The sequence below is a fragment of the Staurois parvus genome, unplaced genomic scaffold (genome assembly GCF_062004578.1).
Source record: "Staurois parvus isolate SC_StPar_1 unplaced genomic scaffold, SC_StPar_1.0 ptg000356l, whole genome shotgun sequence".
In the NCBI taxonomy this organism is placed as follows: Eukaryota; Metazoa; Chordata; class Amphibia; order Anura; family Ranidae; genus Staurois; species Staurois parvus.
The window spans coordinates 2,960,359-2,985,318 of record NW_028318152.1 but is presented as its reverse complement, the minus strand read 5'-3'; the positions used below and the strand labels follow the sequence as shown (position 1 = coordinate 2,985,318).

The following is a 24,960-nucleotide window of genomic DNA, read 5'->3' as shown; positions in this document are numbered from 1 at the left end:
AACAAGCTTTGTCGAAGCTTTTAAAGTACCATTCAACTCCAGTTGGCAAATGCTAAACATAGATCCTAATGGGAGTATTGATTGTCACTTTAAGCAAGCTTCAGCAGGCATTCAACAAGCTTCAAGAGGTTCTGAAGCCTGCTATCAGCTTGCTTAAAGTGGCAGTCATCACTCCCATTAGGATCTGTGTTCAGCATTTACAAACTGGAGCTGGATGGCAATTTAAAAGCTTCAATAATGCTTGCTGAAAGCTCTGCAAATGCTTTGCCAAAGTTTTCTTTTTAACTGCTCCTATACAAGCTGAAACCCATGTGAAACAGGCCTTAAAGCCTTCATTAAAGTAAAACACTTTCCATTAACTGTCCACTCTGAACTTCTGAAACACTTACCTGTGCTGGTAAGGGACTTCAGAAGAGGAGGTAAGGGACTGCTCTGTGCAATAACTAGAGATGAGCGAAGTATTCAAAAATTCGATTCGACTGATTCGGCGAATTCGTGGAAAAATTTCGATTCGAGTCGAATATATTCGCTGCGAATTTAACTTATAAAAGGGTGTTTCTAGGCTTCAGAGAGCCTTTATATTAGTGCAGAACACTGTACCTTTAATTTAAATGCCCTTGGAGTCTGCTGGGGAAGAGAAATAATACTGACAGTCAGTATGACATGCAGAAGAGTGCCGTCGATCTTAGAATCACCGCACACTTCACTCATTTGGGCAGTCACGGGGCCAAAACCAGAGTGTGGAGCCACAGTGTGGCGGTGGAGGCAGCAGCAATGGGAGGCCATACAGCACCCTATGACCAAAATGGAAACCACCAGCAGTGTGAGCAGACCTGAAAGTGGCACATGGCAGAGTGTGGCGATGGAGACAGCAGCAATGGGAGGCCGTACAGGGACCCATGACACACTCTGGACCTGGCAGCAGCATGAGGAGGCGGTACAGGGGCCCATGACAGATTACGGGCCTGGCAGCAGCATGAGGAGTTGGTACGGGGGCCCATGGCAGATTACGGGCCTGGCAGCAGCAATGGGAGGCCGTACAGGGACCCATGACACACTCTGGACCTGGCAGCAGCATGAGGAGGCGGTACAGGGGCGCATGACAGATTACGAGCCTGGCAGCAGCAACTTGGAAAGGAGGACGTTCAGCTTCTGCACCGTCGGGTGCGTGCTCGCAAACTGTTGTCTCTTGGAAACGGATTCCAAGAAAGACTGCTGACGGAATCCGTGAAGAGGAGTAGCAGGAGAAGGAGCATCTGAACGAGCGGAATATGCAAACAAGCAACAACAGGGGCCCATGACAGATTACGGGTCTGGCAGCAGCATGAGGAGTCGGTACGGGGGCCCATGGCAGATTACGGGCCTGGCAGCAGCAATGGGAGGCCCGTAATCTGCCAGCACCCTATGACAAAAAATGGAACACACCAGCAGTGTGTGAGGAGACCTGAAAGTGGCAAATGGCAGAGTGTGGCGATGGAGACAGCAGCAATGGGAGGCCGTACAGGGACCCATGAGAGACTCTGGACCTGGCAGCAGCATGAGGAGGCGGTACAGGGGCCCATGGCAGATAAGGGGCCTGGCAGCAGCTATGGGAGGCCCGTAATCTGCCAGCACCCTATGACAAAAAATGGAACACACCAGTAGTGTGAGGAGACCTGAAAGTGGCACATGGCAGAGTGTGGCGATGGAGACAGCAGCAATGGGAGGCCGTACAGGGACCCATGAGAGACTGTGGACCTGGCAGCAGCATGAGGAGGCGGTACTGGGGCCCATGGCAGATTACGGGCCTGGCAGCAGCAATGGGAGGCCCGTAATCTGCCAGCACCCTATGACAAAAAATGGAACACACCAGCAGTGTGTGAGGAGACCTGAAAGTGGCACATGGCAGAGTGTGGCGATGGAGACAGCAGCAATGGGAGGCCGTACAGGGACCCATGACACACTCTGGACCTGGCAGCAGCATGAAGAGGCGGTACAGGGGCCCATGGCAGATTACGGGCCTGGCAGCAGCAATGGGAGGCCCGTAATCTGCCAGCACCCTATGACAAAAAATGTAACACACCAGCAGTGTGAGGAGACATGAAAGTGGCACATGGCAGAGTGTGGCGATGGAGACAGCAGCAATGGGAGGCCGTACAGGGACCCATGAGAGACTCTGGACCTGGCAGCAGCATGAGGAGGCGGTACAGGAGCCCATGGCAGATTACGGGCCTGGCAGCAGCAATGGGAGGCCCGTAATCTGCCAGCACCCTATGACAAAAAATGGAACACACCAGCAGTGTGAGGAGACCTGAAAGTGGCACATGGCATGAGACACTGTGGACCTGGCAGCAGCATGAGGAGGCGGTACAGGGGCCCATGGCAGATTAGGGGCCTGGCAGCAGCAATGGGAGGCCCGTAATCTGCCAGCACCCTATGACAAAAAATGGAACACACCAGCAGTGTGAGGAGACCTGAAATTGGCACATGGCATGAGACACTGTGGACCTGGCAGCAGCATGAGGAGGCGGTGCAGGGGCCCATGGCAGATTAGGGGCCTGGCAGCAGCTATGGGAGGCCCGTAATCTGCCAGCACCCTATGACAAAAAATGGAACACACCAGCAGTGTGTGAGGAGACCTGAAAGTGGCACATGGCAGAGTGTGGCGATGGAGACAGCAGCAATGGGAGGCCGTACAGGGACCCATGAGAGACTCTGGACCTGGCAGCAGCATGAGGAGGTGGTACAGGGGCCCATGGCAGATTACAGGCCTGGCAGCAGCAATGGGAGGCCCGTAATCTGCCAGCACCCTATGACAAAAAATGGAACACACCAGCAGTGTGAGGAGACCTGAAAGTGGCACATGTTTGGGGCATGATTCATGGCGGATTTATTCAGTTGTGTCAGGAACTGGTGGTTTGAAATCCAGACTAATCCACGCCTGATTCATTTTCACAAACGTGAGTCTCTCCACACTTTGGGTGGACAGTCGTGTCCTCCGCGGAGTTACAATACCTCCTGCCGCACTAAACACGCGCTCCGATGCCACGCTACTGGCCGGGCATGACAGCCTTTCAAGGGCAAATTCAGCTAGTTGGGGCCAAAGGTCAAGTTTCGTTGCCCAGTAGTCAAGGGGATTGTCTACCTCGGTTGGCAGGGTGCTGTCCAAGTAGGCCTAAGCCTGTTGTTTGAGGTCCTGCTCCAGGTCCACCTGATGCTGCTGCTGCTGCGGCTGGTTAGTAGTTTCCTCACTGCTCTGGTGAAGAAAGCTACTCTTCATCGACTGCAGACTGAGGCAGCCGCTGCTGGTGGAGCTGCCACTGCTCCTACCACCCCACCCCTCCCCTGCTGCCATGGCAGCGGAACGCGAGCGCACAGGGCCCACAGTGTCTGAGGATGGACGTTGGCGCAGAAAGGCAGAGACCAGCTGACTACATAGGTGGTTTTTATAGTACGTCATTTTGGCCTCCCTCTCAGCAGGTGTGAAAAAGGCCACCATTTTTGAACGGTAGCGAGGGTCCATCAAGGTGGACAGCCAAAAGTCATCCCTCTGTCTGATGGTTATTATTCGGCTGTCGCTACGCAAGCAACCGAGCATGCTATGGGCCATTTGTGCCAAGGAATGCGAGGGACTCCCTGCCTCCATCTCCACAGCATACTGCCACGGTGCGTCTGGGTCCTCTGTCTCCTCCTCCTCCTCCTCTACCAGATGCTCCTGCTCCTCCACTGCTGTCCGCTGAGTGGAAAAACCACCCATTTCACTCAATAATTCCTGAGCACAAATGTCCTCCTCTACCTCCTCCTCTTCTTCCTGTCCTGCCCCCACAGGGGTCATGTGGCGTTGAGATCTGTGCGCCACGTCTACCGCACCCTGACCAGCCATTGTTAACAGCATTTGTTCCAGGACGTGCAACAGAGGAATGATGTCGTTCATCCCATAGTCCTGCCGACTCACGAATAGCGTGGCCTCCTCAAAGGGCCTGAGCAAGTGGCAGGTGTCACGCATGAGCTGCCAATGGCTGACATCGAAGTTACACAGGGGAGTACCTTTATCCGCTTGTAACATCATGAAATCAGTGATGGCCTTTCGCTGTTCGTAAAGGCGGTCTACCATGTGTAGGGTTGAATTCCACCTTGTTGCAACGTCGCAGATCAGGCGATGCTGTGGAATTCCGTTCTGCCGCTGCAGCTCAAGGAGGGTGTGCTTTGCGGTGTAGGAATGGCTGAAATGCATGCAAGGTTTACGTGACATTTTAAGGATGTCTTGCAGTGGGATGGTGGATTTTAGGAACCGCTTGACAACCAGATTGAACACGTGAGCCATGCATGGCGCATGGCACAACCTTCCTTGACGCAGAGCAGACACCATGTTCTTTCCGTTGTCGGTCAACATGGTTCCGATTTTCAGTTTGCGCGGAGACAGCCATCTGTCGATTTCTCTGTTCAGTACACTGAGAAGTTCCTCCCCTGTGTGACTACGTTCGCCTGGACCTGGCAGCAGCATGAGGAGGCGGTACAGGGGCCCATGGCAGATTACGGGCCTGGCAGCAGCTATGGGAGGCCCGTAATCTGCCAGCACCCTATGACAAAAAATGGAACACACCAGCAGTGTGAGGAGACCTGAAAGTGGCACATGGCATGAGACATTGTGGACCTGGCAGCAGCATGAGGAGGCGGTACAGGGGCCCATGGCAGATTAGGGGCCTGGCAGCAGCTATGGGAGGCCCGTAATCTGCCAGCACCCTATGACAAAAAATGTAACACACCAGCAGTGTGAGGAGACCTGAAAGTGGCACATGGCAGAGTGTGGCGATGGAGACAGCAGCAATGGGAGGCCGTACAGGGACCCATGAGAGACTCTGGACCTGGCAGCAGCATGAGGAGGCGGTATAGGGGCCCATGGCAGATTAGGGGCCTGGCAGCAGCTATGGGAGGCCCGTAATCTGCCAGCACCCTATGTCAAAAAAATTGAACACACCAGCAGTGTGTGAGGAGACCTGAAAGTGGCACATGGCAGAGTGTGGCGATGGAGACAGCAGCAATGGGAGGCCGTACAGGGACCCATGAGAGACTCTGGACCTGGCAGCAGCATGAGAAGGCGGTATAGGGGCCCATGGCAGATTAGGGGCCTGGCAGCAGCTATGGGAGGCCCGTAATCTGCCAGCACCCTATGACAAAAAATGGAACACACCAGCAGTGTGAGGAGACCTGAAAGTGGCACATGGCATGAGACACTGTGGACCTGGCAGCAGCATGAGGAGGCGGTACAGGGGCCCATGGCAGATTAGGGGCCTGGCAGCAGCTATGGGAGGCCCGTAATCTGCCAGCACCCTATGACAAAAAATGTAACACACCAGCAGTGTGAGGAGACCTGAAAGTGGCACATGGCAGAGTGTGGCGATGGAGACAGCAGCAATGGGAGGCCGTACAGGGACCCATGAGAGACTCTGGACCTGGCAGCAGCATGAGGAGGCGGTATAGGGGCCCATGGCAGATTAGGGGCCTGGCAGCAGCTATGGGAGGCCCGTAATCTGCCAGCACCCTATGTCAAAAAATGGAACACACCAGCAGTGTGTGAGGAGACCTGAAAGTGGCACATGGCAGAGTGTGGCGATGGAGACAGCAGCAATGGGAGGCCGTACAGGGACCCATGAGAGACTCTGGACTTCGCAGCAGCATGAGGAGGCGGTATAGGGGCCCATGGCAGATTAGGGGCCTGGCAGCAGCTATGGGAGGCCCGTAATCTGCCAGCACCCTATGACAAAAAATTGAACACACCAGCAGTGTGAGGAGACCTGAAAGTGGCACATGGCATGAGACACTGTGGACCTGGCAGCAGCATGAGGAGGCGGTACAGGGGCCCATGGCAGATTAGGGGCCTGGCAGCAGCTATGGGAGGCCCGTAATCTGCCAGCACCCTATGACAAAAAATGGAACACACCAGCAGTGTGTGAGGAGACCTAAAAGTGGCACATGGCAGAGTGTGGCGATGGAGACAACCCACCGACTGTTTTGCTTGCTGCCAAGCTGCCACCCTCTTCTCCTGATGATGCGGAAGCAATAGCCTGATGACGACGAGGCTGCCAAGTGCGATCAGCCTCATCATCATCAATTAGGGTCTCCGCCTCACTACTAGCCCCCTCGGCTGCGTGTGGGTCAGGAGACAGACCTGTCTCTAGACCGGCTACCGAGCCACTCTCCTCGCCACTACTTCTTCGCCTGGCTGCTGAAGAGGCGGATGTCTCCCCCCGTTCCTGACCGCCCTCTGTTAGCTCTTCCTCACTGTACTGGATGACACCGGGAGCACTGGCCTCTGGCTGCGAATAGTGCTGCCTCGACCCCTTCCTCTGCTGCCACGTCTGCTCGCTCCTAAAACATTGCCTCCTCTGCCACTCCTCTGCATGTTGTCTGACATACTCTTTAATTCAACGATTCTGTGTCCCTGAGTAACAATTCTGTGTCTGTCCCTGAGTAACAATTCTGTGTCCCTGAGTACGTTTCTGTGGCCCTAAGTAACAGTTCTGTGGCCCTCAGTAACAATTCTGTGTCCCTCAGTAACAATTCTGTGTCCCTCAGTAACAATTCTGTGTCTGTCCCTGAGTAACAATTCTGTGTCCCTCAGTAACAATTCTGTGTCCCTCAGTAACAATTCTGTGTCCCTCAGTAACAATTCTGTGTCCCTGAGTAACAATTCTGTGTCAGTCCCTGAGTAAGAATTCTGTGTCTGTCCCTGAGTAACAATTCTGTGTCCCTAAGTAACGTTTCTGTGTCCCTAAGTAACGTTTCTGTGGCCCTAAGTAACGTTTCTGTGGCCCTAAGTAACGATTCTGTGGCCCTAAGTAACGTTTCTGTGGCCCTAAGTAACGTTTCTGTGGCCCTAAGTAACGGTTCTGTGTCCCTCAGTAACAATTCTGTATCCCTCAGTAACAATTCTGTGTCCCTCAGTAACAATTCTGTGTCCCTCAGTAACAATTCTGTGTCCCTCAGTAACAATTCTGTGTCTGTCCCTGAGTAACAATTCTGTGTCCCTGAGTAACAATTCTGTGTCCCTCAGTAACAATTCTGTGTCCCTGAGTAACAATTCTGTGTCCCTCAGTAACAATTCTGTGTCCCTCAGTAACAATTCTGTGTCTGTCCCTGAGTAAGAATTCTGTGTCTGTCCCTGAGTAACAATTTGGTGTCCCTCAGTAACGTTTCTGTGGCCCTAAGTAACGTTTCTGTGGCCCTAAGTAACGATTCTGTGGCCCTAAGTAACGTTTCTGTGGCCCTAAGTAATGTTTCTGTGGCCCTAAGTAACGTTTCTGTGGCCCTAAGTAACGGTTCTGTGGCCCTCAGTAACAATTCTGTATCCCTCAGTAACAATTCTGTGTCTGTCCCTAAGTAACAATTCTGTGGCCCTAAGTAAAGTTTCTGTGGCCCTAAGTAATGTTTCTGTGTCCCTAAGTAACGATTCTGTGGCCCTAAGTAACGATTCTGTGGCCCTAAGTAACGTTTCTGTAGCCCTAAGTAACGTTTCTGTGGCCCTAAGTAACGTTTCTGTGGCCCTAAGTAACGGTTCTGTGGCCCTCAGTAACAATTCTATGGCCCTCAGTAACAATTCTGTGTCTGTCCCTAAGTAACAATTCTGTGGCCCTAAGTAACGTTTCTGTGGCCCTAAGTAACGGTTCTGTGGCCCTCAGTAACAATTCTGTGTCCCTCAATAACAATTCTGTGTCTGTCCCTAAGTAACAATTCTGTGGCCCTAAGTAACGTTTCTGTGGCCCTAAGTAACGCTTCTGTGGCCCTAAGTAACGTTTCTGTGGCCCTAAGTAACGATTCTGTGGCCCTAAGTAACGTTTCTGTGGCCCTAAGTAACGTTTCTGTGGCCCTAAGTAACGGTTCTGTGGCCCTCAGTAACAATTCTGTGGCCCTCAGTAACAATTCTGTGTCTGTCCCTAAGTAACAATTCTGTGACCCTAAGTAACGTTTCTGTGGCCCTAAGTAACGTTTCTGTGGCCCAAAGTAACGATTCTGTGGCCCTAAGTAACATTTCTGTGGCCCTAAGTAACGTTTCTGTGGCCCTCAGTAACAAATCTGTGTCCCTCAGTAACAATTCTGTGTCTGTCCCTAAGTAACAATTCTGTGGCCCTAAGTAACGTTTCTGTGGCCCTAAGTAACGTTTCTGTGGCCCTAAGTAACGATTCTGTGGCCCTCAGTAACAATTCTGTATCCCTCAGTAACAATTCTGTGTCTGTCCCTGAGTAACAATTCTGTGTCCCTAAGTAACGTTTCTGTGGCCCTAACTAACGATTCTGTGGCCCTAAGTAACATTTCTGTGGCCCTAAGTAACGTTTCTGTGGCCCTCAGTAACAAATCTGTGTCCCTCAGTAACAATTCTGTGTCTGTCCCTAAGTAACAATTCTGTGGCCCTAAGTAACGTTTCTGTGGCCCTAAGTAACGGTTCTGTGGCCCTCACTAACAATTCTGTGTCCCTCAATAACAATTCTGTGTCTGTCCCTAAGTAACAATTCTGTGGCCCTAAGTAACGTTTCTGTGGCCCTAAGTAATGATTCTGTGGCCCTCAGTAACAAATCTGTGTCCCTCAGTAACAATTCTGTGTCTGTCCCTAAGTAACAATTCTGTGACCCTAAGTAACGATTCTGTGGCCCTCAGTAACAAATCTGTGTCCCTCAGTAACAATTCTGTGTCTGTCCCTAAGTAACAATTCTGTGGCCCTAAGTAACGTTTCTGTGGCCCTAAGTAATGATTCTGTGGCCCTCAGTAACAATTCTGTATCCCTCAGTAACAATTCTGTCTGTCCCTGAGTAACAATTCTGTGTCCCTAAGTAACGTTTCTGTGGCCCTAACTAACGATTCTGTGGCCCTAAGTAACATTTCTGTGGCCCTATGTAACGTTTCTATGGCCCTAAGTAACGATTCTGTGGCCCTAACTAACGTTTCTGTGTCCCTAAGTAACGTTTCTCTGTCCCTAACTCTCTCCCTGCATACAGCCAGGTCTGCCTCTGTTGAATGACTGGAGGCAAATGGAGAATTCTAAAATGGCCGCCATTTATAGCTCGACCATTACACTGTGCTGGCTGGCTGGCTGCTGATTGGCTAATGCGATCACATGTCATGAATGAATGCATTATGGGTCAGCGCGCCTTGTCTGCGCGCCTTCCCAGACATCCCCGCTCCGTCGCCGCACATGTCGCCGCCATTTTAGGAAAAATTTCGATTCGCGCATCCGAAGTCTGCTTATTTTCGGATTCGACGCGAATCGAAATTTTCCTAATATTCGAAACGAATTCCACTTCGCCTACTTCGATTCGCTCATCTCTAGCAATAACCTTGCACAGACAAGGTAAGGATAAACCTGTTTTTATTTTAGGGAAAAATAGAATCCTTTAGTATGACTTACATTTCTCAGGAAAGGAATCCCCTCTTCTGGGTGGAGGCACTGCCAACTGTATTATCAAACCCACTCTTCCACCTATTGAAGGTTCTGATTATCCTATTTACATACTGGTTTAGAGCAAGCAATCTGCTCTTTGGGGAGGGCCATGTCTCTTTGCATCCCAAACCCCCCCAAAAGAGGGCGACAAGTACTACATTCAATCATCCAATTATGTGTGGGCAAAAAAACCTTTTTCACCATGTAAATGTAAATTCACTTTGAAAGTGAACATTCTTAACTCCTTTAATACACTGACCCATGGTCTTCTTTACACATGATTTAATTCTAAGCACATGGGCTGATAAGAGAACTATCTCTTTTTTCACTCTGATTGATGGAAATAATGCTATTGTTAGCTTTTTACCTTAACAAGATGAGAGATAATGTTAGACCAGGGGTGGGCAAACTTTTTGACTTGAGGGCCGCAATGGGTTCATATATTGGACCCGGGGGCCGGACCAAGAGTAGATGAATGATGTGTATGTGTCATCCATAGTAAGTATAGTAATATTCCCCCATAGTAAGCATAGTAATTAATCCCCCATATAGTAATTCATCCCCCATAGTAATTCATCCCCCATAGTAATTAATCCCCCATATAGTAATTCATCCCCCATAGTAATTCATCCCCCATATAGTAATTCATCCCCCATATAGTAATTCATCCCCCATAGTAATTCATCCCCCATAGTAATTCATCCCCCATATAGTAATTCATCCCCCATAGTAATTCATCCCCCATAGTAATTCATCCCCCATATAGTAATTCATCCCCCATATAGTAATTCATTCCCCATATTAATTCATCCCCCATATTAAGTCCCCAAGTCCCCCCTGTGTCAATTCACTTACCTTTGCTCCACGCGTTCCTCTCGCTGTGTTCCTGCGCCGTTCCGGTGTAGCATGAAAATCTGTCTCCTATGAGGATCTGTCCCCCTCGACGTATCTGCGCATGTGCCAGTTTCAGGCATTAGCAGCCGATCGGCGATCTCCGGCACATGCGCAGATACGTCGAGGGGGACAGATCCTCATAGGAGACAGATTTTCATGCTACACCGGTCTTCAGAGCGGACTGTGAAAGGAGCCTAGCGGGAGCCTAGCTCCGCGGGCCGGATTAAAAGGTCCGCCGGGCTGTAGTTTGCCCATTGCTGTGTTAGACTGTACTGAGGCCTGATGTTCGGAATAACCATAGCTCTAAAGGTACCCATACACATGAGATGGCAGATGCCTAATCTGGTATTGATGCCACATTTATGGGACCTACTTCCATATGATAGCCAAACATTCTCTGGAAAAACAATTAGTTAAGCAGGTTTGTACCAGTTGCTCTTGTTCCTTCTTGTGATAGCCAGTGCCAGATTCTTCCTTCCCTTCTCTTTACCATTAACTAAACATGAGCCAAGCTAATGGACAGTAATTCCAAAAATATTTGTCTTGCTCAGCCAGGTAGAGTGGAATGAAGATGTGGACTGTGTAAGTAAACCACTGTTTGGGACTAATCATATATTACTCCCTCGGAATGGTGCCTGCCCCAACGTAAGTTTAGGCCAAAAGCTTGTACCCATTTCTGAACATGGAGACCATGCACAAAATCTCAGATGAGAGCAGTTCCCAAGGTAAATGTCATGGATTATTTACACTTATCTCCACCATGTCTTTTGAAAGGAAATAGCATGCAAAACACAGCTCTCAGCACTACTGTACTTTAGAATTATTGTGGTTCTGTTTAAATTGAAATTGTTAGGTTTATAGCCTGCTGTATTGTTGACTACTGCTGGTAGCATAAGTATGCTGAAACAGTAAATGTGAATTATCTATTATAGCTACCAAATTAATTTGATGTTCTAATATATGTCTTCTACTTAGAATTAATTAATAATCTTAATGGAAATATTTCTAGTGGCTCTTCTTCTTCTAATGCTCTAATGGTAAATATGTGATCACAGATATGATATCATAACAGAAATTAATTTCCAAGTCATAAAGTATGAAAGCATAAAAAGAAGTCATAGAAAAATTACCATGAATATAAAAAGTAGATGAAGAAAGGAATGGATGCAGCCAACTGTAACATGCGCCAATCCTGAATTAGATAAGCCAATCCCACCAGGACCAGCTGGCCCACAGTGTAACAGTATCCAGTGGCTGTGCTGGTGAAAGCTCGTGATTCTGTGGGGATCCATTCCACAACTATAGAGAAATTAAAGTGTTACATGGTAAGCAAAACAAATTCTAGGAGCATCCATAAAGATAATTAATGTAGACTGTTTTTAGTGAGTACATATTCTGAGCTATATCTGCAGTATTAATCTTAACCATTTTTTTGCTGTGGCTTTCATGGCTTTTATTTTCACACTCTTCCTGTTCTATATTTTTTAACATAATAACTACATCAAATTATAGCTCAGCTACTATGCTAAAGTCATTCTGCCAAGTGAACCTGTTTGTCAGGAATGGACTTGCCAATAGTGGTGGGACTCACCTGCCTTGTGGGCTGCAGTACCAGGGCTGGCCAGCGGGTGCTCTCAACAACCAGAGGCTCACTTCGACAATTAGCCATCACCTGGGGCTGATTGCAGGTGGTGTATTTAAGGGATGGCCAGACCTGCAGTCTGTGCCTTGTTGTACTGTTTGCTTGGCCCTGGTTTCCTGATCCTGTTTCTGCTGTCCTGACGCTGCCTGAACTCTGCCTGTACTGATCTCGGCTAGTCCTGACCACTCTCCCGCTTGCTCCTGGTACTCCGTTTGCCCGTTTGCTACCGACCTGGCCTGCCTGACTACTCTTGTATCATATGTTTGTTATCTGTTGGAGGTTTGGTTCAGTTTGTTTGCACTATGTTATGTTTAGTTTTGCACTGCATTTGTATTGTTAGTCTTAATAAATTATATTATTTACTATATCTGAAGCCTGTGTTTCCCTGTGCCAGCCCACACACTTCTGGTCATACCCGCATCCCTGACATTACAACAAGGCCATCCTGACCAGAAGTGGCTGCACAGGGAAGCCATCTTGGCTTGTTGCTGGGAAGGATGGATCTTGATGAGGTTGTGTATTTGTCGCTGCTGGTTTATGATGACAGAGAATATGCTTATCAGACTCTGAGGGAGTATACCCGGGATCAACTGCTAGAATGTATACGGGTCGCTCATGTTCTAGTAGATCAGGGCACAGAATTCTCTGAGGTGCAACCTTTGATTCAGGTTTGTGCAGAGTTGGCTTCATCTGGTACCCCTGAACGCAGGAATGACTTTTTGCCACCATTTAGTGCAGACCAGGTAGAGTCCCTGGTATGGTTATTAGAGGATGATGTGGATTGCTTCTTGGAGCATTATGCTGCATGTTCACAACAGGTATTAAGGGATTGTATAAACGCAGTGCAGTCTTTGACCAGGCAGGCTTTGTGTAAGCTGAGCTTTGTTCAACCCTTACTGCAGACATGGTCAGACTTGTTGCGCCCAGCCTCAGTCAGCTTACAACGTCATTCCTCCGCTCAAGGCACTCTTCCTGCATCCCCGACAGCACCGCCAGTGACGGCCCAGTATACTCTGCTAACTACCACATATCAGTCCTCTGCTCCCACTCACTGCACCTATCCTGCCTTTAAGCCTGTAAAGAAGTCCTCTGTAGCAACTGCTCCCTCCTCTGTTCCATCCTCCAGCTCTTCTCTGTCTTCAGCTGCTCCATCCGTTTACAAACCTGCGCTTACTTACAGTGCTCCGGTAACTAAAACCAGGAAAAGGCGAAAATTCTTTCCAACCAATACCATCCTGCCAGTATCCAAACTGGTCAGCCTGCCATCTGAGAACCCGCCTTCCGTGATGCAGCCTGGTGCCTCGGCGCCCACAATTCAGCCTGATGTCTCTACCCAGCCTGATGTCTCTACCCAGCCTGATGAACTGATCCAGCCTGATGATCCTATTATGCCAGGTGACTCGGTGCCCGCTGTCTTGCCAGATGACTTGGTGCCCGCTGTTGTGTCTGGTGACTCGGGGCCCGCTGTCTTGCCAGATGACTCGGAGCCCACTGTCTTGCCAGATGACTCGGTGCCCGCGGTCTTGCCAGACGACTCGGTGCCCGCAGTCTTGCCAGACGACTCGGTGCCCACGGTCTTGCCAGACGACTCGGTGCCTGCAGTCTTGCCAGACGACTCGGTGCCCGCAGTCTTGCCAGACGACTCGGAGCCCACTGTCTTGCCAGATGACTCGGTGCCCGCGGTCTTGCCAGATGACTCGGTGCCCGCGGTCTTGCCAGACGACTCGGTGCCCGCGGTCTTGCCAGACGACTCGGTGCCCGCAGTCTTGCCAGAAGACTCGGTGCCCGCAGTCTTGCCAGATGACTCGGTGCCCGCAGTCTTGCCAGACGACTCGGTGCCCGCAGTCTTGCCAGACGACTCGTTGCCCGCTGTTCCGCTGGTTGACTCGGATCCCGCTGTTGTGTCTGGTGACTCGGGGCCCGCTGTCTTGCCAGATGACTCGGAGCCCACTGTCTTGCCAGATGACTCGGTGCCCGCGGTCTTGCCAGATGACTCGGTGCCCGCGGTCTTGCCAGACGACTCGGTGCCCGCAGTCTTGCCAGACGACTCGGTGCCCGCAGTCTTGCCAGACGACTCGGTGCCCGCAGTCTTGCCAGACGACTCGGTGCCCGCAGTCTTGCCAGACGACTCGGTGCCCGCAGTCTTACCAGACGACTCGGTGCCCGCAGTCTTGCCAGACGACTCGGTGCCCGCTGTTCCGCCGGTTGACTCGGAGCCCGCTGTCGGGCCGGTTGACTCAGAGCCCACTGTTGTGCCTGGTGACTCGGGGCCCGCTGTCTTGCCAGATGACTCGGAGCCCGCTGTCTTGCCAGATGACTCGGAGCCCGCTGTCTTGCCAGATGACTCGGAGCCCGCTGTCTTGCCAGATGACTCGGAGCCCGCTGTCTTGCCAGATGACTCGGAGCCCGCGGTTTTGCCAGATGACTCGGAGCCCGCGGTCTTGCCAGATGACTCGGAGCCCGCGGTCTTGCCAGATGACTCGGAGCCCGTGGTCTTGCCAGATGACTCGGAGCCCGCGGTCTTGCCAGATGACTCGGAGCCCGCAGTCTTGCCAGACGACTCGGTGCCCGCTGTTCCGCCGGTTGACTCGGAGCCCGCTGTCGGGCCGGTTGACTCAGAGCCCACTGTTGTGCCTGGTGACTCGGGGCCCGCTGTCTTGCCAGATGACTCGGAGCCCGCTGTCTTGCCAGATGACTCGGAGCCCGCTGTCTTGCCAGATGACTCGGAGCCCGCTGTCTTGCCAGATGACTCGGAGCCCGCTGTCTTGCCAGATGACTCGGAGCCCGCGGTTTTGCCAGATGACTCGGAGCCCGCGGTCTTGCCAGATGACTCGGAGCCCGCGGTCTTGCCAGATGACTCGGAGCCCGTGGTCTTGCCAGATGACTCGGAGCCCGCGGTCTTGCCAGATGACTCGGAGCCCGCGGTCTTGCCAGATGACTCGGTGCCCGCTGTTCCGCCGGTTGACTCGGAGCCCGCTGTCGGGCCGGTTGACTCGGAGCCCGCTGTCGGGCCGGTTGACTCGGAGCCCACTGTTGTGCCTGGTGACTCGGGGCCCGCTGTCTTGCCAGATGACTCAGAGCCCGCTGTCTTGCCAGATGACTCGGAGCCCGCTGTCTTGCCAGATGACTCGGAGCCCGCTGTCTTGCCAGATGACTCGGAGCCCGCGGTCTTGCCAGATGACTCGGAGCCCGCGGTCTTGCCAGATGACTCGGAGCCCACGGTCTTGCCAGATGACTCGGAGCCCGCGGTCTTGCCAGATGACTCGGAGCCCGCGGTCTTGCCAGATGACTCGGAGCCCGCGGTCTTGCCAGATGACTCGGTGCCCGCGGTCTTGCCAGATGACTCAGTGCCCGCAGTCTTGCCAGACGATCCAATGCCTGATGACCCAGTGCCCGCTGTCATGCCTGGTGACCCGATGCCCGCTGTCGTGCCTGATGACTCGATGCCCGCTGTCGAGCCAGACGATCCAATGCCTGATGACCCAGTGCCCGCTGTTGTACCTGGTGACCCGATGCCCGCTGTCGAGCCAGATGGCCCGGTGCCCGCTGCTCCGTCTGGAGGCCCGGTGCCCGCCGCCCTGCCTGGGGGCCCGGTGCCTGCCCCTCCGCCTGGGGGCCCGGGGCCCGCCGCTCCGTCTGGAGGCCCGGTGCCCGCCGCCCTGCCTGGGGGCCCGGTGCCTGCCCCTCCGCCTGGGGGCCCGGTGCCTGCCCCTCCGCCTGGGGGCCCGGGGCCCGCCGCTCCGCCTTGTGGCCCGGTGTCCGCCGCCCTGCCTGGTGGCCCGGTGTCCGCCGCCCCGCCTGGGGGCCCGGTGCCTGTCGCCCCGCCTGGGGGCCCGATGCCTGTCGCTCCGCCTGGGGGCCCGGTGCCCGCCGCTCCGCCTGGGGGCCCGGTGTCCGCCGCCCTGCCTGGTGGCCCGGTGTCCGCCGCCCCGCCTGGTGGCCCGGTGCCTGCTGCTCCGCCTGGTGGCCCGGTGCCTGCTGCCCTGCCTGGTGGCCCGGTGCCCGCTGCTCCGCCTGGTGGCCCGGTGCCCACTGCTCCGCTTGGTGGCCCGGTGCCCGCTGCTCCGCCTGGTGATCCGGCGTCCAGCCTGATGTGCCTCCATCTGGTGCCCAGCCCGAAGTGCCTCTGTCCAGTGTCCAGCCCGAAGTGCCTCCGTCCGGTGTCCAGCCCGAAGTGCCTCCGTCAGGTGTCCAGCCCGAAGTGCCTCCGCCCGGTGTCCAGCCCGAAGTGCCTCCGTCCGGTGTCCAGCCCGAAGTGCCTCCGTCCGGTGTCCAGCCCGAAGTGCCTCCGTCCGGTGTCCAGCCCGAAGTGCCTCCGTCCGGTGCCCAGCCTGATGTGCCAGTCTTTGATATCCCGCCAGTCACCGGACCCGGGCGGTGGAACATTTTGCCCAGCTAGGACTGTTTGGAGCGTCCTGAGGCCGCTCCTTGAGGGGGGGTACTGTCATGAATGGACTTGCCAATAGTGGTGGGACTCACCTGCCTTGTGGGCTGCAGTACCAGGGCTGGCCAGTGGGTGCTCGCAACAACCAGAGGCTCACTTCGGCAATTAGCCATCACCTGGGGCTGATTGCAGGTGGTGTATTTAAGGGATGGCCAGACCTGCAGTCTGTGCCTTGTTGTACTGTTTGCTTGGCCCTGGTTTCCTGATCCTGTTTCTACTGTCCTGACGCTGCCTGAACTCTGTTGGTTTGCCCGTTTGCTACCGACCCGGCCTGCCTGACTACTCTTGTATCGTATGTTTGTTATCTGTTGGAGGTTTGGTTCACTTTGTTTGCACTGTGTTATGTTTAGTTTTGCACTGCGTTTGTATTGTTAGTCTTAATAAATTATATTATTTACTATATCTGAAGCCTGTGTTTCCCTGTGCCAGTCCACACACTTCTGGTCATACCCGCATCCCTGACACTGTTATTATTTAAAGAACATTACATTATTATATAGGCACTTAGCAATGCTATTTAATCATTAGTAAAATACAGTACATTATAATTATTTCTATCACCTTATTTCTTGCTCCTCCGCTGTCCAGTGCTCCTGGGATGTGGGTGTCCTCGTGTATAATTCAGGACCTCTGGGCCTACATTGTATGTGATGATATCAGAAAGCTACAACTGGTCGGATTCTTTCCAGGACATGGGTACAACAAAATGGCCACTGAACCTTATTCCTTGAGGATGATGACAGTAGTAACCTTTTTAGGTGTCCTCAAAGAAGGAGGCTCGGTGCACATTTTGTAATAGCCCATGTCTTGGAAAGAAGTCAGGATTTAGGAATATAAATATTGCCAGTGTGTGGGCCAGGCTTCATGAGTGACACAAAAGGCCTACAGATGTGGCATTTGCATTAAACAATTTTTTTGTAATCAGTACAGCATATTTTAAACTTTGTACCAGTTTATTTAAAAGGTGTCCAAGATTGTTGGACACCCGTACTGATACAGTAATGTTATCATAAACTAGATACTTACTCAGAGAATATGAGTTGAGAACAATACCAGAGAGAGATGCTCCAGTCAGAAATCTGAACACACAGTATGTGATGTAATTGGGAGCAAAGGATGCACATATTCCACTCACAAACATCTGAAGGTTTGACCATATGTTCAAAGGTCTGCGACCAAACCTGTTATGATAGGAAAATATTTTCTGAATTCCAGGACATCGATAAAACTACTAGTATCATTTTAATTTAAATGTGTAAAAGTATTACATTAAACCAGTAATTTGATTGTATTAAACACGATGTATAGTTCATGATTTTATAAAAAAGATAAGTCAACTGTCAATTGATGGAATTCCATACAAAACTTTTTTAATCTTTTGAATATAGTGGTAAAGGGGGCATCCTCTCAAAATGGATAAAATCTGTTTCAGGTAAATTCACAGATTTCATTATTTGTTAATACATTTTCAAATATCTTTGGATCAAAAATGCACAGATGTCTACTGTCTAGAACTGACTACATAGATCTTTGGCCCTGTAGTGTAGATCATGATAAAAACTCTTTGAGTCATTACAATTAAATGACATGTGAAAGAAATTTATAAAGAATTATGTAGTCTGCAGTTTCTCAACTATCATCTTGAGAATGTTGGTTACCTGAGTGTCATGCTGATGCTCTGGCTTCCATACTTTGAGTTACTGACCCAGAACATGTATATACTATGGATAAGGATTTCTAACAAGTTTCTGACACTCATTTATGTTTATCTCATTTATTGTGGTTCATTTAGTGTGGTTCAGCAATAGCAGCCCCTACAGGTTTCTCTTGAGAGATATACTTTTATCTCAACCAAACTAGTCACAAATCTACATTACATATGCAATACCCTCTAAATAATATATATAATATAAAGTCATGACCAAAAATATTAGCACCCCTGCATTTCTGTCAGATAATGCACCACTTCACCCAGAAAACTGTTGCAATTACAAACGTTTAGGCATTCTCATGTTGATTTCCTTTGTTTGTATTGGTATGACACAAAAAGTGGAAAAACAAAAAGCGAAATCTGACACATTCCATGCAAATCCACAAAACTGGACTGGACAAAATTATTGGCACCTTCTCATAATTGTAAGAAATAATTGCATTCCAAGTTTGTGATGCTTCTGTAATTTGTAATTAAGCTCACCCGTGTCAATTAACAGGTGCTGACAATATAGAAATCACACCGGCAACCAGTTAAAATGGTGAAAAATTCAGTCAACATTTCTATTGTGTGTCTCTGTGTGCGATATGGAGCATGGAAAAGAGAAAGAGCAGCAAAAAATTGTCTGAGGATTTGAGAACAAAAATTTTGGAAAAGCATGGACAATCTCAAGGTTACAAGTCCATCTCCAGACATCTTAATGTTCCTGTGTCCACTGTGCATAACATTGTCAAGAACTTTACAGCCTATGGCACTGTAGCTAATCTTCCTGGACGTGGACGAAAGAGAATAATTGATCAAAGAACGCAACAAATGATTGTTCGAATGGTGTCTAAAGAACCTCAACCTCAAACTTATCTGAAGAAGCCAAAATCCTTTTGGGAGAATGTGTTGTGGACAGACGAAACAAAATGACAGATTTTTGGCAAAGCCCATCATTCTACTGTTTTCAGAAAAAGCATTGAGGCCTTTAAAGAAAAGAATACCTACCTTAGAGTCAAACATTGTGGAGGTTCACTGATCTTTTGAGGTTGCTTTGCTGCTTAAGGCACTGGATGTTCTTGACCGTGTGCATGGCATTATGAATCTGAAGACTACCAAAGAATTCTGGGGTGCACTGCAGGGCCCAGTGTCATAAAGTTGGGTCTTCGTCAGAGGTCATGGGTCTTACAGCAGGACAAAGCACACGTCAAAAAGCATCCAGAAATGGTTTAAGAAAAAGTGCTGGAGAGTACTGAACTGGCCAGCAATGAGGCTGGGCTCTAAGGAAGACCATAAGCCCTCGAAGTGCATTAGCCTGTTGAGATTCCATCGTTCTGTTACATCTTGATGTTTTGCGGATTGCTTTGCGTTGTTGTCATGAGATAAACATGTATTTTTATCCACTTGTGAGTATAATACTTACCATTTTATAAGTTACCATTTAAGTTAATTTTAAAAGGATAATGCACTATGTTAGTGCGCCCTCTGCTTATTATTGCATTCCAGATCTCAATTCCATATAGCACCTGTGGAAAGATTTCAAAACAGCGGTTGGGAAAAAGAACCCTTCCAATCTGAGAGACCTGGAGCACTTGGTGAAAGAAGAGTGGTCCAAAATTCCAATAGAGAGGTGTAAGAAACTCATTTATAGCTACAGGAAGCAATTGATTTCAGTTTTTTTTTCAAGGGATGTGCGACCAGATATTAAATTGGGGGTGCCAATAATTTTGTGCAGACAACTTTTGGGGTTTTGAGTGAAATGTGTCAGATTTGGATTTTTGCTTCTCCAGTTTTTTGTGTCATACCAATACAAACAAAAGAAATAAACATGAGAATGCCTAAACATTTGTAATTGAAAAAGTTTCTGAGCAAAGTTGTGCATTATCTGACAAAAATGCAGGGGCGCCAATATTTTTGATGACGACTGTGTATACTGTATATATTAAACATCATTCATGTAACAATAGTCATATTTCCTACACATTTGTTATGGGACCTGGGGGTGGCAGGGGGCCCTATTAAAAGGGTTTTTGAGGCAATTTAAATACTGACCCTATAACCCTTTCATATTTGTAATAAAAACAATTGCCCTCAGAGCTTCTGGTCATCCTATCCAGCACTGGAATTAAAGCAGAACTAAACTCTTTCAATCAACATTAATTATTTTTAATCCTTATTATGCTATCACCACCTGCCTGGAGTTTGCATGTTCTCCCTGTGCCTGTGTGGGTTTCCTCTGGGTACTCCGGTTTCCTCCCACACTCCAAAGACATGCTGGTAGGTTAATTGGATCCTGTCTAAATTGTCCCTAGTATGTGTATGAATGTAAGTTAGGGACCTTAGATTGTATACCCCTTGAGGGTTAGGGACTGATGTGAATGTACAATATATATGTAAAGCGCTGCGTAAATTGACGGCGCTATATAAGTACCTGAAATAAATAAATAAATAATGCTAGAAATCAGTAAATAGATGGAAATGTATATTATATTTACTTGTTTTAATTTTTTTTTACATTTCTTTATTTGCTTCCCGATTTTTCTTTCATCTGGGGGAGGCAGGAGGGGCTTTCTCAGCTAAGCACACTCTTCTGTCTGCATGCCTGAGCTAAAGGCAGATGATTCCAGGAAGTAAATATTACATGAATCATCTACCCTACTCAAGATGGCCACAGATATAAATGCTAGGGGGCTGTTTTTGCAAAATGATTTGTTAACTAATTAAGATTGTTGACATTTGTCACGAACAGTCTGTGTCTCAGGCTGAATCAAGGAAAATGATTTTTGTCATGGACACTGTTATTTTGTCACGGATGACCACTGGCCACGGCAGTCGGGGCATGATCTAGTACTGCAGTGAGTGTGTTACATATATTTCCCCCTTGCTCCCTGTGATTGGATCCACTGCCCCACCTCTCTGTCCTCCCTCTACCTGGGACTGCCAATCAGTGAGAGAGAGGAAGTCATGTGGCTGTTTCTCCCATGCTGATTGGTTGTTACTGGGAGGGGGTGTGGCCAGCCCAGGGGTGATCGCGCCAGCCAGCCTTAGCCTCCTCCTACTCAGGACCAATCCCAGGATGCACACCTGGACCACCAATGATGGACATACTGTCAAAGCGACTGCGGACCGGCCAGATGCTGCTCAACAGTGTAGCAGAGGTAAGTTGTGTGTGTGTGTGGGGGGGGGGTGCAGAGTTTGCGTGTGTGTGTGGGGGGTGCAGAGTTTGTGTGTGTGTCGGGGGGTGCAGAGTTTGTGTGTGTCGGGAGGAGCATGCTGTGATATTTATGATGGCACATACTGTGATATTTATGGTGGAGCATGCTGTGATATTTATGGTGGAGCATGCTGTGATATTTATGGTGGAGCAAGCTGTGATATTTATGGTGGAGCATGATGTGATATTTATGGTGGAGCATATGGTGATATTTATGGTGGCGCATCTGTGATATTTATGGTGGAGCATGCTGTGATATTTATGGTGGCGCATCTGTGATATTTATGGTGGAGCATGCTGTGATATTTATGGTGGCACATGCTTTGATATTTATGGTGGCGCATCTGTGATATTTATGGTGGAGCATGCTGTGATATTTATGGTGGCACATGCTGTGATATTTATGGTGGCACATGCTGTGATATTTATGGTGGCGCATACAGTGATATTTATGGTGGCGCATCTGTGATATTTATGGTGGAGCAAGCTGTGATATTTATGGTGGAGCAAGCTGTGATATTTATGGTGGAGCATACTGTGATATTTATGGTGGAGCAAGCTGTGATATTTATGGTGGAGCAAGCTGTGATATTTATGGTGGAGCATGCTGTGATATTTATGGTGGCGCATGCTGTGATATTTACGGTGGAGCATACGGTGATATTTATGGTGGCGCATCTGTGATATTTATGGTGGAGCATACTGAGATATTTATGGTGGAGCATGCTTTACTATGACCATCCCCTGTGCCATGTCTGCAGTCTCTGACCATCTCCTGTACTACTCCTGCAGTCTCTGACCCTCCCCTCTACTAACGGCAGTAACTTCTAGCAACCAATCAGTGAGAGGTAATGTGCTGTAACCTCTAGCAACCAATCATTGAGTGTAGTCCAGTTCTTTATGTTTATATTATTAAAGTTTTTTTTTTTTTTTTAGGTAAATCAATGTGTGAGTTTATTTGTTTTTTGGGCTGTTGGGTGGAGAACAAAATTACATGGGGGAGCCCAGGAAAAGCTCAGACTCTATTTAACCACACCGCCTTTAAACCACACCCATCAGTTAGAGTAATTTAAGCCACACCCACTAACATCCACGCGCCACCATATTTTTATCTCCAAACCACACCCACAATTCATGCATCGCCCGATTTACATATCGCTCCACCTAAGCTGGCTTTCTGGACATACAATAAAAAAAGTGTCCCTAAAATGTTTTTTTAAATGTTGGCAACTATGCTTTATGTTAAGATCAATGACAGTAGTGAGGTTGCTGGGGCTCTCCATGATATGTAGTTATGCCCTTGATAGACACACGGGGGTTGGTTTACTAAAACTGGAGAGTGTAAAATCTGCTGCAGCTCAGCATAGAAACCAATTATCTTCCAGGCTTTTTTTGGTCAAAGCTTAACTGAACAAGCTGAAGTTAGAAGCTGATTGACTACACCAGATTTGGCACTCTCCAGTTTTAGTAAATCAATCCCTCTGGAACATATTATGACCAGGCCAAATCTTACTTATCTGAGAGACCTCCAAACACAATGGACCCAACCAGAACTCCCGACATGTAAATGGACTGAGCCAGTTGTCTCATTCTGCGATGACTACAGACCAGATCCCACTACAAGAAAGAAGTGACAAGGGGAGAAAGAATCATGAGAAACAACACAGAAAATGAATATGTAAACTACTTTAATAGAGGTAAATAAGGTGACAGGTGAAATCTGAAAAGTGAGGAAGGATTAAGACCATTTTATGTTTTACTGCTAGACAGGGCAGACAGAAAGAAAATTCATTTGCTCCTAGTTGAGTAAGAAAAGGCTAGAATCCCAGTCAATTTTGTATCGCTGTCTGTGAGCTTGATTTATTAAAGGCAATTAAACTATACACTTTGTAAGCACATTTACACTCTGCACATGCACATTCCAGAGCTTAGTACATGAGTTGAAGGTCTGCTGACTTCCATCATCCAATCACGTGTAAGCAAAAATGCTGTTTTTTTTTTCTTGCATGTCATTGAGTTTGCAAAGTGAAGTTTCATTTCATTTCTAAGCTCTGGAGCGACTGCACTTGCAAACCGCAGTCTGTTTGCCTTTAGTAAATGAACCCCTGCGTCATTGTTGCGGATTTGTCATCACTTCCTCTATGGTTTGACTATGGTCCTCGTGACTCTAAGTGAGAGGAAATCTTTGTAGCAAAAAACTGACAGGGGTTCTAATCCTTCCTAATTCTATCCACAACTAAAAAGAGAAAAAAAGTTTTTGGCTGAACATACACTTTAAGACTGCCAGGTAAGTGGTGGAAGGTAAACGTCATCACTTAAAGGGTAACTCCACTTTTGTGGAAAAAAATAGCAAACAAAACAAAATAGTATAGCATATACAATTGCAACACAAGTCATACTGTAATTGAATGTTTTTAAAAAATACTTTTACTTTTCAATTAGCAGCTCTGTCATTTTCTGTAAAATGAAATATGGAAACCTGGAGGTGTTCTGTACACAAAATATGTACAGAACACCCCCTCAGTAACATAATTTCCTGCTTGTGTGATTGGCTCACTGATTTTCCCAGATGTCTGCACTAAGATACAAGTCAGATTTAAGGCATCCCCTGCAACAAAAATGTCATTTTTGGTGAGATACTCCTAAAGGGAAATCCCATCTAAAGGGATGCAGACCCTGCAATTTTCCTCATTACAGCCCTGCAGGTGAAGCAGCTGATTGATAATTAGGAACCACTCCCATTAACATTCACTTTGCACATGGACACAGACAAACATCTATCTCTCTCTTCAGAATAAGAAAAAGTAGAACTCTGCAACAAAGTGTGCTAAAATCCTCACAATGTATATAGATCACCCAGAGGGGAATGTTTTTTTAACAAAAGTGGACTTACGTTTTAACAACCAGAGTTGTATTGGTAATCATAAACCTGTTTATTATTATTATACAGGAATTTTATAGCACCAACAGTTTACTCAACGCTTTACATTATAGTGGGAGACAATACAGCAACAATACAGTTTAATACAAGAGGGATAGCAGGGCCCTGCTCCTTGGAGCTTACAATCTATCAGTGTATAATCACAAAGTGTATTGTTTAAAAAAGCATCACAATTCACAAAGTACTAAATATCACTGATATGCAAAGGCAACTAACTGTTATGTTGGCATTTTTCCATTTCAATATTTTTTCAAATTTTTATGATAGAATAAGTGATAATGTTACCGTCAATATAACAAGAAATGGACTGCGAGGTTACATATAAATATTCAGTGTAAATAGCACACTAGAGTATGAAACATTAGGTAAAACATTATAAATTATTTGGGATACATAGGTAGTGTGTAGAGGTTTTGTGTATTCCACAATGTATTGAGATCATATTAACATTTGAGTTTAGGGCAAAGATGATAAATCCGAATATGAGCAGAAAGGGATGAGAAAAGAAAGATAGATGAAGAACACCGGAGAAGTGTTTGAAAAGTGGGAAGGGGAAATACTGTATGCCAAAAAGGAGTATGGGGAAAAGGGGTTGTAAGAAAAGAAAAGCAAGGGAAGGGTGTGACGTATCAAGCCTGGACATAATGGGGAAGGTAAAGTATGTTCTTGTTCAGTAATTAAAAATATAGATTCAAGTGGGTTTTAACATTGTTATTATAA

At 48.3% G+C, this 24,960-nt stretch overlaps 1 protein-coding gene across 2 annotated transcripts in view; it reads right to left on the bottom strand.

Annotated features, from left to right (window-relative positions):
- Nucleotides 1-24,960, bottom strand: part of LOC149456585 (solute carrier family 22 member 6-B-like) — an 83,786-nt gene that overhangs the window by 32,739 nt on the left and 26,087 nt on the right. For both annotated transcript variants that reach the window (XM_089684790.1, XM_089684789.1), the window contains exons 2-4: nucleotides 22,813-22,916; nucleotides 17,419-17,573; nucleotides 11,437-11,605 (exon numbers count right to left, since the gene is read on the bottom strand). In XM_089684790.1, coding sequence (XP_089540916.1) covers nucleotides 11,437-11,605; nucleotides 17,419-17,573; nucleotides 22,813-22,916 — 428 coding nt within the window. The remainder of the gene's footprint in view (nucleotides 1-11,436; nucleotides 11,606-17,418; nucleotides 17,574-22,812; nucleotides 22,917-24,960) is intronic.